We start from the raw sequence: 16183 nt of genomic DNA on the forward strand, positions 1-16183 counted from the left end.
AAATATCCATAAAAAAAAAAAAAAAAAAAAAAAAAGTGATGGTAAAACACTCTAGTTATTATATTATGTGTTGGTATTTAAATATACTTTATTAAAAATAATGCAAACCTACAACATGAAGAGATTTAATATATATTAGTTTATTATAGATAAAAATTAGCAATACGTAAACAATTACTAATAAGTATGCCAAATAAAAGCACGATGAAAAAAAAAAAAAAAAAAAGAATAACAATTAATATTCTTAAATATTAACTTTAAAAAATATACATTAAGAATATTGAAAATAATAAATTTTCTTTTGAAAAAATAAGATCATATTTAAAGAACAAAAATATTTATATTTTTACTGAATGCGCATTTCAACAATAAAATTTCTTTTTATGTATTATTAGGAACCTTATTATTTTCAATAGAAATTTGTAATAAACCTCTAACAGCTGTAAAATATAATAATAAAAATGATAATACGAAAAAAGGAATATTAATAATTTTTCTTCATTTTTTTTTAATTTATTTTATTTTTATCATTACTAAAATTATACTATATCTTATATAAAAAATTAACATGTTTTAACTATACCTTGTCGGCAGATCGGACATTTTGTATTTTGCATTCTAACAATGTTAGCACACTTAAAAAATGAAAAAAAAAAATAGAATAATGTTAGTAAAGAAATTTATATAAATATAAAAAATAAATTACCAAGTTACATAGGCACATATGTCTACAAGGTAAAATAGCTGTATCTCTTTCTTCAGAAAGGCATATTACACATTCCCTATTAAAGTATTAGCAAAATATATATATATTTCATTTAAATATGAATATATATATATATTTTTTTTTTTATAAATTATATATATTGTAACATACCTCCCTGATAAAAAATTGTTAACAGGATCAGTTTGTGCCTCATTAGATTTTTCTATACCAAATATTTCTTGAACTTCAAAACTTCTATTACCAAACTGTATTTTTTGTCTATAAAGAACAATTTTATATTTATCTTCTCCATTATTATTTTCTTTTATTTCATTTTCTTGTATATAAGCAAAGTTAAATTGTGCTTGCGGTATAGATGCTCCTATAGATTTCAGAACAATTAGAATAGGTATAATATATTCATAACTTGGTTTACATTTCAAATCATTTATATCAATATTTTTTAAATCAATTCCATCTTCTGGTTCACTTATATATACTTGATTTACTTCTTTATGAAATATTTTTTTAATTGTTTTATATTTTGTTGGGATATATCTATTAAAAAGAATAGAACAAAAAATAAAAAAAATATATTTAAAAAATATATAATAAATAAATAAGTAAATAAACAAAGAATATAATAAACATAAATTTTAAGTATGAAAATAAATTATATATAAAATATATATAAATAAACTTTATTTAAATAAATAATAAGAAAAATGTAAAACATAAAAATAAAAAATTATGTTTATAATTTATACAGTGTCTCCTGTGTTTCGGAAATTTCTTCCTTACAACAAAAATAAATAGACAATTCTACATCATATAGTGAATCAAAAATAAAATTTATTAAATAAACATTATTTCCATTATTTACTAATTTTAATGTCTTTCTGCGTAAATTTATGGAATTTCGAACAACTGAAGTTTTTTGAATGTTAATATTTGGTCCTTGTGATATTAAATCACACAAGTTTTCATTTGCTGATCTCTAATTAAAAGCAAAATTTTAAGAAAAATTTTAAATAAACCTTTACTTATATATATAAATTATTTTAAATTTTTTTTATATTTTTTTTTAATAATTTTAAATTATATTTTTACATTATTAAAAGATGGATTTAATGATATGATACGGGGCTGTTTAAATGAAAAAAAAAAAAAAAAAATTGTGAATTTTCATGGGGAGCATTTTATAACGTCTTGAAAAATAAACAACTAATTTTCAAATTTTTAAAAATATTATATATAAAAATATTTATTGCCGTTAGATATTTCAATTATATATCTGTTTCTTTTTTACTCATTTTTAAATTATTAAACATATATATATAACAAAACTTATTTTTCTTTCATTTTTTTAAAACCTTACAGGAGAATTATGAAAATCGTCATTTTGATTATTAGCTAAAGAAGAGCCAATTATTCCCATTATACATAATAAATAACAATAACTAATAAATCATTATATAAATTAATTATATAAATATATATATATATATATATATATAAATATATGTATTGTTAATTATGCACTTAAAACATTTTTTGAGATTGTATAGTTACTTATACCAACAGTAATTAAAAAGAAGAATAAAAGAAATAAAGATAATTTAATTTTATATTATTTTTAAAAAAATTAGTTAAAATTACATAGTATAATGAAAAAAAAAAATTAAATTTTCTTTAAAAAAAAAAAAAAAAAAAAAAAAAAAAAAAAGCTTTATATCTTTGTGCACATTAAAAATAAAATATGATTAATAAAAAAAATGAAATAGATAACATGCTTATTTTATTTTTAGATTTGTTGAATTTAGAATTTATTTCATACCAAACAAATTTTAACAAGTAACAATATTTTTTGAGGAAAAGATATAAATTTTAATAATTAAATTGTAATGAAAAAAGAAAATTCTAATAATAAAGTTTTTTGCTTATTAAAATATTGAAAAAAAGAATTATTTTAAATTTTAAACAATACTGAAATTTTTTTTTTTTTTTTTTATAATAGTATTATTTATCTTTTTCAATAAATATGTGTAGCGTAAAATATAATTATATAAATTTTCTGATTTAACGAAAAGATGTATTATCAAGAGAAATAAAACATTACTTTTTATAAAAAATAAATTTCATTTAATAGTACATACATTAAATTTAAATTAATGGTAATTCATAAATTATTCAATAAATTGTACATTATTGTATGTTATGCTGTCTTTTTATTTTTATATTTGTAATATATATATTTTTTTAAAAGCTAGTATTCAAGAACCAAAGGTAATTATTGTTAATTTCTATAATATAATAAAAACTAAGTTTATTTTTTTTTTTCCTTTTTTTTTTTTTAAATTAATGTATACTATAAGAAAAGACTTAAACTATACATTTTTGCTGTTACATACACGTTTTATATATATTCATGGATTTATATATACGCAGTTACACTTTCAACGTATAAAGGAAAAAAAATTTTACACGTTATACTTTAAGGAAAATTTGTAATTTTAGAATTTATTATATATAGAAATGGAAAATACATTTAAAGTTCATTTCGCTTTTTAGAAAAAAAAAAAAAAAAAAAAAAATTAAAATAAAAATATAACTAATTTATATAAAAAAATATGTACAATTCAGGTAATTAAAAAAAAAAAAGTTTTTATAAGATAAATATTAATGTGTAATAATTGTAGGATTTGGAACAATGAAAAATAATCATACTTTTTCCTTCTTTTTTATCTTATAAGATTTATTCTACAAAAAATATATGTATATTATTAAATAAGTAATTGTAAAATTTTCAACATCAAAAATTATTTGCAATATGTTGGAATCTTGATTTTATTATTTCAACAGCTATTCTTATTTATTTCTGAATACGAAAGAAAAAATTTATGATTGATAATTTAATATAAATTAAATTATAAAGGTGTAAGAAAATTTTCAATTATTAAAAATAATAAATATTATATCTTTGTTTTTTAACATAAATATTCAATTTGTAAGTTAAAAATGTAAACAGCAAAAGATATTTATTTTGTTTTTCAATATTTGTTTTTTATTTTTTGTTAATCTTTAGTCTTCAATATTTTATATATATATATATATATATATTTTTTTTTTTTATCTTTATTTGTTTTTAACAAAAATTAAACTGATTTGAATTTTCTTTTTGTTTAATTAATAATTATAAAATGAAAAAAAAAAATATAAAAAAGCTACGTTATCTTGATTCAAAAGGGAAATTATATTCCAATGGTATAAAAAATGAACTGAGTACAAAATATGACCAAATAGACTTAAGCAAGAATTATAATCTAATAGAAAATTATAGTGTATTACAAAATTTATTAAAGCAAGCAGAAGAACAATATGATTTTTTAAAAAAAGAATTAAATTTATTACAGAAAAAGAAAGATTTATTGCAATGGCATATATGCAATAACATTAAAAAATTAAGTATGAAAAGAAGTGAAAAAAAATTTAAGGATGAATCAGGCACTAAATTGGAAACAAAATTAAAAACATTAAAAGAAAAAACGAAAATTTATAAATTTGAACATGATAAATTAGAAGAAGAAGTTAACAAAATGGAGCAAGAATTAGAAAAAAAAATATATGTTAAGAACGACATAGAAAACAAATTTAATGAATGGTTGAATAAAAAAGATGATTACTTAAAAGATATTACTCAAGAAAGGATACAGGTTCTTAAAGAAAGAAAAAAAAGGCAAAATCAATTAAAAAAATTATTATTGCTTATGAAACAGGAAAATAATAAAAATTACAATATCAATTATCTTCAGAAATTTGAAAGCAATTTAATGAATGAAATAAGTAGTTATAAAAATTATAATGATTTTGAAACCAAAATTGCTATGGATTTAATTGAAATGAATTCTTAGAATAATTTAATTATTTCTTCAAATATGTATATATGTACATTTGTTTTTTTAATTAATGGAATATACATAAATATGTTTTTAGTAAAAGGAACAGTTGAGACATGTTGAAATAAAAAAAAAGAAAGAAAATGTTTTATTTCTGTTTCTTATAAGTCATTCATTTGTTACACATGTATATATTTATTTGTGAAAATGTTTAATTATTTTGAAGTTTTAAAGTATGTATATAACTATAATAAAACTTGGAGAAGAAAAGAACTCTTTTTTATTAGGATAAAGAATTTTGTTCCTTTTTTTTCCCCCTTTTTATAATTAACTTGGATGATGTATATATTGTGAACATAAATTTTCTTCTTATCCGTTATTGTTAAAAGTATAAAATTACAAGGTAATATTTTTAAAAATAATTAATTTCTAATATCATCTTTTTATTCTTATAAGTGGAAGATACTATTCAGTACTAAATTTATATAAGTATCTTAAGGATTATAATTAAATTTTTGTTAGGCTTATAATAGATAATTTAAAAGCCTAATAATAACATAAAAAAAAAAAATATATATTTCATAATTTTTAGAATCTTATGTATACACACTTTTATACTTCAATGAAAAATATTTGAAAAAAAAAAAAAAAAAAAAAAAAAAAAAATATAATATATATGTAATATAATGATAAAATTATAATGTTTTGCAAATTTGTTTTATTTTAAAAACGTTTTTGCTTTTAATTGTATGTAATCTATAATTAGTTTTTATATATGTCAATAAATTAAAACGATGTTAATTATTTATATTTTTCTAATAAAGTTTAATTGTAGAAAATTTTAATAAAGTTGTAGAATAAAAAAAAAAAAAAAATTATGTAGAATTATCATCATACTTTAGAGTGTTTAAAATTTTTGGTAGAGTAAAAACAACACCACTGGCATCTCCAACGAAAGCTGCATTAATACTAGGTTCAATATATATGTAGCTGATTGGAACAAAAGGTTCAAATTGCTTATCGTAAGTTTTAATATATGAAAAAATTAAATCACCATCCATTTTTTTTGTTATATTAGTTACACACAATGATCCATTATTACATCCGGCAATGAGGACTACCTTTTTATATTTCCATGAGTTGGGTGGTTCTAATAAATATAGAGTAGATAATGAAGAATTTTTAATAATTTGATTAGTTGGTATTTTTTTAGTTTGCTTTAATGTTTTGGTGTCCCACACCGATAAATAGTTATTACCAATTAATAATAAAACATCTTCTAATATTTTCGAATATTTTAAATCCATTATTGGACTTTTTGAAATACATGTATAAAGAAGTAACTGAAAATCATATAAATCATAAACAGCTATATAACCATTACCAAATGCCACCCACAACTCATATTTATGTGTGACGGCTAGTATAGCCGATACGTAACACTTATTTGAAACATTTTTCTGATGATACTGAGATTTCTTTTTTAATTTTATTCTTTTACTCTCTTTATTAATAGAGTTATGTTCATCAGAATCGGTTAAATAATTATCACCAGAATTATTTCTTTTATGATGATTATCGTCATGTTTTTCATTATTTTCTTCATCATTTCTATTTTCTTCGGAACTGCTATTTTCTTCATAACTATCATTTTCTTCATCACTATCATTTTCTTCATAACTATCATTTTCTTCATCACTTTCATTTTCTTCATCACTATCAGTTTCTTCATCACTTTCATTTTCTTCATCACTGTCATTTTCTTCATCACTGTCATTTTCTTCATCACTATAATTTTCTTCATCACTGTCATTTTCTTCATCACTGTCATTTTCTTTATCACTATTATTTTCTTCATAACTATTATTTTCTTCATCACTGTCATTTTCTTCATTATCTTTTTTTTCTTGTTCATTTATTTTGTTCTCTTCTTTATCACTTTGTCTATCCTTATAATTATTAATTACCTTTTTTTTTTCTTTTACTTCTGTTCTTCTTTCCATTTTTTTCGAAGTAACTTTTTGGAAATTTCTTTTTTTATTTTTTTCATAAATTATTTTATTCTTTTTTTCGACCAATTTTTTGTCGAGTTTAGAATTTCTTTGGTATAAAGTATTACTACAGAAACTAGTATCACTTGAAGAATTAATTTTTGCATTTAAATAACTATTTTTCTTTTTATTGTTACTGTCAGCAGATAACTTTTTTGTGTGTTTACTATTTTTTTTTGTTTGCTGAGTTTTTGTTTTATCACTTTGCACATATTTGTTTAAATTTTTTTCATTATTATATTTCTTTTTTATTATCTTTTTTTTTTTAAATTTTTTTTTTTTGTAATTGAAATTTTCACTAGAAGAGTAATAATTATTTGACTTATTTTTTTTTTTTTTTAAATCGTTAAAAAAATGAATTGGGTGAATAAGGATTTTTATTAGGTTTCCACTTGGTACTTCCCATACAAAAATGTATCCTTTCATATTACCTGCAATTATCCAATGTATAAAATTAGCAAAAGTTGATTTAACTGAGATACCTGAAATCTGATATGATAAATCATTATCAAAATCATTTAATACTGAAAAATTTAACATATTACTATTTCCTTCATTATTATAATAATTTATTATATTGTCTTTTATATTAGTATAATTCATAGTTTTTCTATTATTCGTAGAGTTACTAAAGTATCTTTTTAAGCATTCTTTTGTATTTAATTTCAATATACATTCAAATTTGTCAATTTTATAAATTAATACAAAACCATTTTGTGTTCCTAAAATAACCACTTTTCCTATCCCACCTATGCTACCATTTATCATACAAGTAATAGTACAAGGATATAAGCTTTTATGTTGAATTAATTTTCCTTTTAATGAATATTTTTCATATGCACATGGTGTCTGAACTATTATATTATTTGATTCATTTTTATTTCCTTTTTCTATACTTATAGCTAAAACGGGACCTGGTTTATTTGGCTGATTAGGTATCCCACATTTTTTAGCTACAAAAATATAATTTTTTACAACTATTGATTTTATATTTTTAAATAAAAAGGAAAAATTCCACTTTTTTTTTTGCTCCCATTCTTCATTTTTATGGCTTATTTTTATTAAATTACTATTCATACTATCTGATCTAGATAATGAACTTGAAAAATTACTTAAAAATGTTTTATCTTTTCTAGTTTGTATTTCTACTACATTTAAATCTTTTTCACTATATGATTTTAAATTATTGCTTTCTATATAATTTGATTCATTTTTTTTATTCAAATAACAATTATTTAATTTGTTATATTCATTGTCATTATTATTATTATTATTATTATTAAAATCAATATTATTGTCATTATTATCTTCATTATATTGAATATTACTATTGGGTTTATCATTACCACAACTACTACTATTATTACTTTTATGTATATCCTTAGTTTTATCACTACTATTATTTATATTATTGGTAATTTTGCTATTATTAATTTTATTATTATTATTTATAATGTTATCATTTATATTGCTATTTTTATTACTATTATCAAAATGATAATTACTATTATTCATATCGTAAACATTTATGTTATTTTTGTTGATAATATCATTGTTACTATCATTATTATTGTCATTATTGTTATTAACATAGTTAACACTATTGCTATTTTTGTTGATATTTTTATTACTATTATTATTTATATTATTATCATCATTAGAAGCATTTTTAGAACCTTCTCTATTTTCACTGATAATGTTATCATTAATATTGTCATCATCATTAGAAGCATTTTTAGAACTTTCTCTACTTTCACCGCTAATGTTATCATTAGTATTATCATCATCATTAGAAGCATTTTTAAAACCTTCTCTACTTTCACCGCTAATGTTATCATTAGTATTATTATCATCATTAGAAGCATTTTTAGAACCTTCTCTACTTTCACCGCTAATGTTATCATTAATATTGTCATCACTATTATAAGTATTATTAGAATCTCCATTATTTTCACTAATATTGTTATTATTACTATTATTATTTATATTGTTATTAATATTATCATTACTATTATTAATGTTATCAACACTATAGTTATTTTTGTTTATAATGGTATTATTACTATTATTATTTATATTGCTATCTTTAATTTTACCATCATTGTTACATGTATTGCAAGAATCTTTATTATTTTCACTGATACTGTTATTATTATTACTATTATATATATTATTATCATGAATATTATTATTATTATCATTAAAATGAATGTTATTATTATTACAAATGTTCATATTATTTGTATTACTAATATTTACATTGTCATCAAGACTATTATTGTAATTAACTTTGTTATTTATGTTATCATAAATATTAGTATCATCATTATTTTTTGTACTATTTATTTTATCATTAATACATTTTTCATAATTAACATTATCTTTAACATTATTGTTTAAATTTATATCATAATTCAACTTAGTATTTTTATTTTCATTAACATTTAAATTTCTATTTGAATCACTATTAATATATTTTAAATTATTAGTATTTTTTGAATTTTCGTAATTTTTCTTTATTTTTTTGTCATATGTATTTGGAGAATTATCTACACTATTTTTTGATTCACTATAATAAATGTTATTTTTATATTTTGTTTTATTATTATTTTCATTATTTATGTTTTTTTTTGAGATATTATTAATAAAACTCTTTACATTATTCATTTCATTATGCACATTTTTATTTACATTTTCAGATATACTAGATTTGTTCAATTTATTTATATTTGATATATTATCTACCTCAATATCATTATCTTCCTCCATATTATGTTCTTTTATAACAAAAACAATTTAATTAAAAAATAATGTGCAATTTCATATATATATATTAGTAGAGATAAAAACAAAAAAAAAAAAAAAAAAAAAAAAAAGTTTTCATTTATGTAAGCATAACTTATATATTTTACAGTATATTTTACTTATATATTATATATATATATATATATATATATATATATATATATATTTAAAGAATGTAAAAGTAAAATATACTGTAAAATATATAAGTTATGCTTACATAAATGAAAACAATAAAATTGCAAAATGCAATATAGAAAAAAATATGAGGAAAAAAATATGATAGAAATAATTAAATAAATCAGAAAATTAATAAAATGAAAAATATAATAAAGATAAATGTATAATAAAATATAGATTAATTAATCCTTTAATATAGACCTATATTTTTCAATGAATTCAAAATAACAAAAAAAAAAAAAAAAAAAAAAAAAATTAAAATATAATAAAATAATAATATTTGTAATTTAATTATTTAAAAAGTTATGAAATTTCTAATATTAATTTAATATAAAATTTCATTATACATATTTTTCTTTTTTATATATTAAAAAAATAATGTATTTATTAAATAACAAAGGAATTATTAAGATGAATTTAAGTAATTTTTATTTCTTATTTTTCTCGTAAGATTGTTATTTATAGTATTAATGTTTAAAAGTAATATTAAGTAAATATATAAAAAAAGAAAACAAAAATTTAATTTGTATAATGTTAATGTTGCAATTATATAGGTTACTAATTTCTGTTAAGAATAAATATAAAAGTGGAAAAAATTTTTTAATTTTTTTATTCCTTGTTATAACTTGTATTCAGAATAATTAATTTTTAAATATAAATTTAATGATAATATAAAAAATGAAGTACAATGTTAAAAATATTTTGCTTAAATTAATTTTATAATAAAAGTGAAACTGTTTTTTTTTTCTTCATTATTTTTCATTCACACACAAAAATATAATGAAAAAGAAAATAAAACAAATTATGATATATATTTATATATTATTTAACTGAAAATTTTATGAAAAATTATATACATATTGACAATTTTTAAAGAAATATTTATATATAGCTTTATAAACTCCACATTTTTAAAATTCAAAAAATTTTGATATGAATTAAAATTAAATTGAAAATATAAAGCTATAAAACTTTAAATAAATAATTATATATAAGCCTCATATTTTAATAAAATGAAGGAAACATTTATAAAAGATAAAAATAAAAACAAAAAATATAATGCTATAGAATTCTTAAAAAGAATTGTTGAAAAAAAGAAAATTGTATTTTATTTCTAATAAAATATATTCTTAATAATATTTTTTCTCATTTTATATATATACAAATATAAAATTTCTAGTTTAAAAAAAAAAAAAAAAAAAAAGACTTGCCAACCAAATATTTTATATATATATATATATATATATATATATTTTTTTTTTTTTTTTTTTTTTTTTTTTTTGTTACAATAACAAAAAAAAAAAATATCCAAGTTTTAGTTAATCCATGATAATTTTATGATTTTGTTATTTTTCAAGATTATACAAAATGTGAATCTATATTTTTCAATGAAGAATATGATTTTCTATTTTAATATAATAATAAAAGGGTCTTTTTTTTTTAGCATTTGTTAATATAAAATTTTAAAATTTGTATTTATAGATAACAAATACCTTTTATTATTTTTTTAATAACTATGAAAAAAAAAAAAAAAAAATGATTCAATTATTTAATAAAGAAAATAATGAGTTTTAAAATTATACAATTTTTTTTTAATAAAATAACTTATATTTAAATTTTTTAACAAACAATTTAATTTATCAAAATGAATGATATATTTCTCAAGATTACATATATATAATTATTGAAAACATTTTATAAAATACACTTAATATTTAAAGATATCAATAACATATTCAAAAGAAGTAACAACATTTTAAAATAATTTTATTGTAAATATTTGAAACAGTATGTTAAAAAATTAATAACATATAATTTAATATATATATATATATATATAAAACGAAAAAAAAAAAAAAAAAAAGATAATAATTATATAAAATAATAAAAAATAATTAAAAAAAAAAGAATTACTAAATTAAATATAATAAAAAATAAAGAAAAAGTTAATTTTTTAGATAAAAAAAAAAAATAGCAATGAATGATAAGGGGTGTTCTTATAATATATACAAAAATAAACACGAGGATAAATTAAGTTATAAGGCATATAATATTAGTAGTAAAAAATATAATGAAGAAAACGAAAAAAATAAAAAGAAGATAAATAATTATAGCAATAAAAATCAAAGTAACGATTATAATATTATAAAACACAATTCTATTAACAGAAATAATTATAATTCTAATGATATTAACAAAAGTTTTAATAATTCTCCTTCAATTAAAAACAATATTAATTACAACTATGTAAGTAATAATGATGATAATAAATACAAGAAATATAAAAATAATGATGATTATTATAAATATCATAATAATTATAATAATGAAGGTGATGAAATTATTATGAAGAATTATTCTAAAAATATACCAAAAAGTAATGAGTTAAATAACAATTCACATGATAGTTCTAATAGAGGTTCTTATAATTACGAACATGCAAATCATAATAGTAATAATAAAAACAATACAAATTACACTTCTTATAGTAATATTTATAGTAATAATAATAATAATTATTATTATTATGATTTTAATTGTAGTAATAATTATGATAAAAATAAGAATTATAATAATGGGAATTATGATAATAAAATAAGTTATTCTAATAATGATGATTTTATTGAAAAAAATTATAACTTTAATCAAAATGTTAATAACAATGAAAATTGCCTAAATTATTCTTACAGTAATAATAAAAAAAATAATAATTCTTTTGATGAGAAAGAAGTAAATATCATTAAAAGTGATTCTAGAAATAGTAATCAGAATAATAAAAATACAAATTTCACTGAAAAAAAAAACAATGAATCCAATTTGTATCTCAATAAAAATGAAAATTATATAAATGGAAAAAATTTTTATGAAAATGAAAAAAATCAATCCGAAGAAAATATGTGTAAAAATAATAATACATGTTACAATGATAATCATAACAATTTTAATGAAAATAATATTATAAATAAGGATTCAAGTGTTCATAATCAAAATGTCAATGAAAATAAAAATTATGATGAACACGAAAGTTATAATACTTTACAAGAATTAAATGAAGAAGACAAAATTTTTTTAGAAAAATTATTAACATGTTGTGAAGAATCTAAAAAAGATAGTATTAATAAAGCAAATGAATGGATATTAAATAAATGTGATTATATAAACAACAGCAAAATTATATCCTTATATTTTTATAATAAAATATTAAAATGTATAAATTTTAAAAATAAATTAAATTTAGTTTTTTCTTATCATGAATTATTAAGAAATTTTATGTTAAAAAACAAAAAAAAAGCATTAAATGAATTTAAAGTATATATGAATTCAATAGTTCAAGATGCATATACGTGTGCATATTATAAAGATCATAATTCAATAAATGTTTTATTACAAATGGTTTATAAATGGAATGAATTATCAATTAATAATTTTCAGGAAACAAAAATGTTATTAAATATATTTCATTATGACAATAATTATCATCAAAATAATCATTTAGACAAAAATAGAAATGAACATTATTCTTCTTATAATACTTCAAATAAATTTTTAAATTCACAGAATTTTCAAAATCAAAATTTATCAAATCAAACTTACCAAAATAAAAATTATCAGAATCATAATTATCAAAATCAGAAAATGCCACCACCACCTCCTCCTCCTCCACTTGCTAAATCAAATTCTAATGAATTTTCAAAAGGACATAATTTTTATGAAAAATCTAAAAAAAATGATGGGGAAAATAAAGTAAGTTACTTAAACAATTCAACCATAACTAACAACAACACAAATAAAAATCCAGAGGATATTTCTGTTGGTTTTTTAGCTACACTATTAAAATATATTTCAAAAAAAGGGAAAAAATTACAAAACCCTTTAATTCCTTACACTCCTATAGATATTTCTTATACATATCAAACTCCTCCATCTTTAAATCCCTCAGAAAGATTAAATGAAAAAGTAAATGATTTTTATGATGAATTAAAACACATTATTAACAATAAAGATATTGAAAGCAGTGATGCCTCTGATTCAGATGAATTGAATGTTTACGAAAATTATAAAAAATTAAAAAATATAGACAAAAAAAAAAAAAATTTGAAAAATAGCAATAATAATTCAAAATTTTGTAATAACAGTGATAAATTAACTAATGATAAATATGATCAGAATAATTACTCAAGTGATACTAATACAACATTTTCATCTATTGAATTAATTGATAATTCAATGATTGAACTTTTATCTGATAGTAATAACCAGAAGAAAAATAAAAAAAGTAAAAATGTTAACTTTAGTCAAATAGCTATTGAAAATGCGCAAAATTGGAATGATGAAAAGGATCATAATAATTCTATTTTTGATTATTACTCTTTAGCTGTAAAAGAATCAAATGAAGATGATGTATTTGAAAATTATAGAAGAAATAAAGCTTATGTATATCATGAAACTATAGCTCAAAAATTTTATGATCTAAAAAATAAAGAAATATAATTATATATATTTCTTTATATATATATATTATTTTTTTTTTTTTTTTTTTTTTTATGCATATGTGACATTTATTAACCATATGCATATTTTTATTTGTTCTTATAATGATTAAATATGAACTTTCTTAGTTTTTTTTGTTTATATATATATATTTTTTTTTTTTAATTTAAATGTATAAATATTTCATTAAATAATAAAATAATAGTTTTTATATTATTAGACTAAAAATATTTTTTATATAAAATTAAAATATATATATATATATATAAAATGTCATCTTTTATATGATAAACATTCGTAAAAAGGACATTTTTAAAATAAATAAAATGATATTCTTATAAAAATCTGGAATTATTACTCTTATTAAAAAATTATATGCGAATGTATTAAAAAACAAATTTTATTTTATAAAAGTTGAATCATATAATATGTTTCTTTTTATTCAGATTCATTGAAGATATATAGAATATATTATTATAAAAAATATCATGAAATAAGTATGTTAAAAATATAGAAACCACGTATGATTTTATAATACTTATTAAAAAAGTTAGAACTGTTAGCATATTATTTATGATAAAAAGGAAAAATTCAGATTCATTAATTAATTTTTTTTTTACATTTTTGATATTTTCTATTAAATCCTTTTTTCTTATATTATTTTTTAGGCAATGTAAAAAAATGTCAAATAATAAAAATATCACATTATAGATAATTGAAAAGTATATAAAAAAATTATTTGACTTAATGAAATATAAAAATTGTTTTCCTATATTGTTATATAAGAGTATATTGTTATAATTTAATTTTATAAAACTAAAAAGTATAGAAAGAATTATTAATAATGAAAAATGCAACTTTTTCATGTTATTAATATTAAATTCTGACCTTTCTTTTAATGAATTATAATTTATATTTTTGTCTTTTATTACATTAAAGGACATGTTCTCATTATGATTAAAATTAACATCTTCTTGTAATATTTCCTTTTTACTTCCAAGATAATCCTCTTTAACATTTTTTATTTTGTCATTTATATTTTTTTGTTTTTCATTGTCCTCATAATTTTCATTATCTACATTTTTGTTATAATCAAAATTATTAGAATTATTATCAATCATATTAACACAGTTATTATTTTTCTCGTAATCCGTATTTTCATTTATAATTTTTTTTTTGTTGTTTACATTATTTAAAATTTTTCTTTCTATATTTTCACTCATATTATTTGAGAATTGTTCATAAATTTTATCATTACTTAAATTATCATTATTATTATTATTCTGTGAAATGTTATCATCTACTGATTTACCTAGTAATATGTTCATCCTTGATTCATTTTTTTTGAGTAATCTGTTTCTTCTTTTTAGAGAATTTTTGTCCATTTTCAAATATAGTTACAAAAATAAAATGTTAATATTTTATTTTATTATTAATTTTCTTTTTTTAAATATTATATATGAACTTTAAAAAAATAAAAATTTTAATTTAAAAATAACTTCATATTAATCTCTACACTTAAAAAAAAAAAAAAACATAAAAACTCTTTTTTCTTTCACATTTTTTTGCTTCCACATTCTATTTAATAATATAACTATATATATATTTGCTATTGTAATTAAATTTATACAAAATAAAATGTGAAAAAAAAATATCATTAAAAGGAAGAAATATTCTGCTATATTTTATATTTTCATTTTATTTTAAAATATTTTTTATTATAATTATTATAATAAAAACAAAAAAAAAAAAAATTATTTTCGAGTATTCACATAAGATAAGGAATTAAGGAATTTAAATTATATATATTTATATAATGTTTAAAATATAATATGCTTTCAAATTTTTTATTTATTCTATTTAAATATTTGGGTAATAAAAAAAAAAAAAAAAAAAAAAAAAAAAAAAAAAAAAAAAAAAAAAATTGCCCTCATTTTTTGGAAATTGAACTATTTTTATTAATTTTTTTTTATTTGATCATCTATTTTTAATGATTTATTCTTTTTGATAATTTTAAATATTTTTAATTTTTTTTCAAAATTTTAAAATATTCATAA

The 16183-nt window shown here is 17.3% G+C and overlaps 5 protein-coding genes across 5 annotated transcripts; 2 read left to right on the forward strand and 3 right to left on the reverse strand.

Annotated features, from left to right (window-relative positions):
- Nucleotides 1-381: 381 nt before the first annotated feature.
- Nucleotides 382-2144, reverse strand: PGAL8A_00405800 (RING zinc finger protein, putative; the record flags this gene model as incomplete). The annotated part of the gene is made up of 7 exons (XM_028670420.1): nucleotides 382-440; nucleotides 584-635; nucleotides 707-782; nucleotides 878-1264; nucleotides 1474-1703; nucleotides 1817-1852; nucleotides 2085-2144. 7 exons carry the CDS (start codon nucleotides 2142-2144, stop codon nucleotides 382-384), a joined length of 900 nt encoding a protein of 299 aa, XP_028527175.1.
- A 1762-nt stretch (nucleotides 2145-3906) lies between these two features.
- PGAL8A_00405900 (conserved Plasmodium protein, unknown function) lies at nucleotides 3907-4617 on the forward strand (the record flags this gene model as incomplete). Its single annotated transcript, XM_028670423.1, has 1 exon — nucleotides 3907-4617. The coding sequence occupies one exon, from the start codon at nucleotides 3907-3909 to the stop codon at nucleotides 4615-4617; it is 711 nt and encodes a 236-aa protein (XP_028527176.1).
- Nucleotides 4618-5477: 860 nt separating this feature from the next.
- On the reverse strand, nucleotides 5478-9422 carry PGAL8A_00406000 (conserved Plasmodium protein, unknown function; the record flags this gene model as incomplete). Its single annotated transcript, XM_028670424.1, has 1 exon — nucleotides 5478-9422. The coding sequence occupies one exon, from the start codon at nucleotides 9420-9422 to the stop codon at nucleotides 5478-5480; it is 3945 nt and encodes a 1314-aa protein (XP_028527177.1).
- A 2190-nt stretch (nucleotides 9423-11612) lies between these two features.
- Nucleotides 11613-14126, forward strand: PGAL8A_00406100 (conserved Plasmodium protein, unknown function; the record flags this gene model as incomplete). Its single annotated transcript, XM_028670425.1, has 1 exon — nucleotides 11613-14126. The coding sequence occupies one exon, from the start codon at nucleotides 11613-11615 to the stop codon at nucleotides 14124-14126; it is 2514 nt and encodes an 837-aa protein (XP_028527178.1).
- Nucleotides 14127-14545: 419 nt separating this feature from the next.
- Nucleotides 14546-15511, reverse strand: PGAL8A_00406200 (conserved Plasmodium protein, unknown function; the record flags this gene model as incomplete). Its single annotated transcript, XM_028670426.1, has 1 exon — nucleotides 14546-15511. One exon carries the CDS (start codon nucleotides 15509-15511, stop codon nucleotides 14546-14548), a length of 966 nt encoding a protein of 321 aa, XP_028527179.1.
- Nucleotides 15512-16183: the final 672 nt, after the last annotated feature.

This window comes from Plasmodium gallinaceum, assembly GCF_900005855.1.
Source record: "Plasmodium gallinaceum strain 8A genome assembly, contig: PGAL8A_v1_108, whole genome shotgun sequence".
Classification (NCBI taxonomy): Eukaryota; Apicomplexa; class Aconoidasida; order Haemosporida; family Plasmodiidae; genus Plasmodium; species Plasmodium gallinaceum.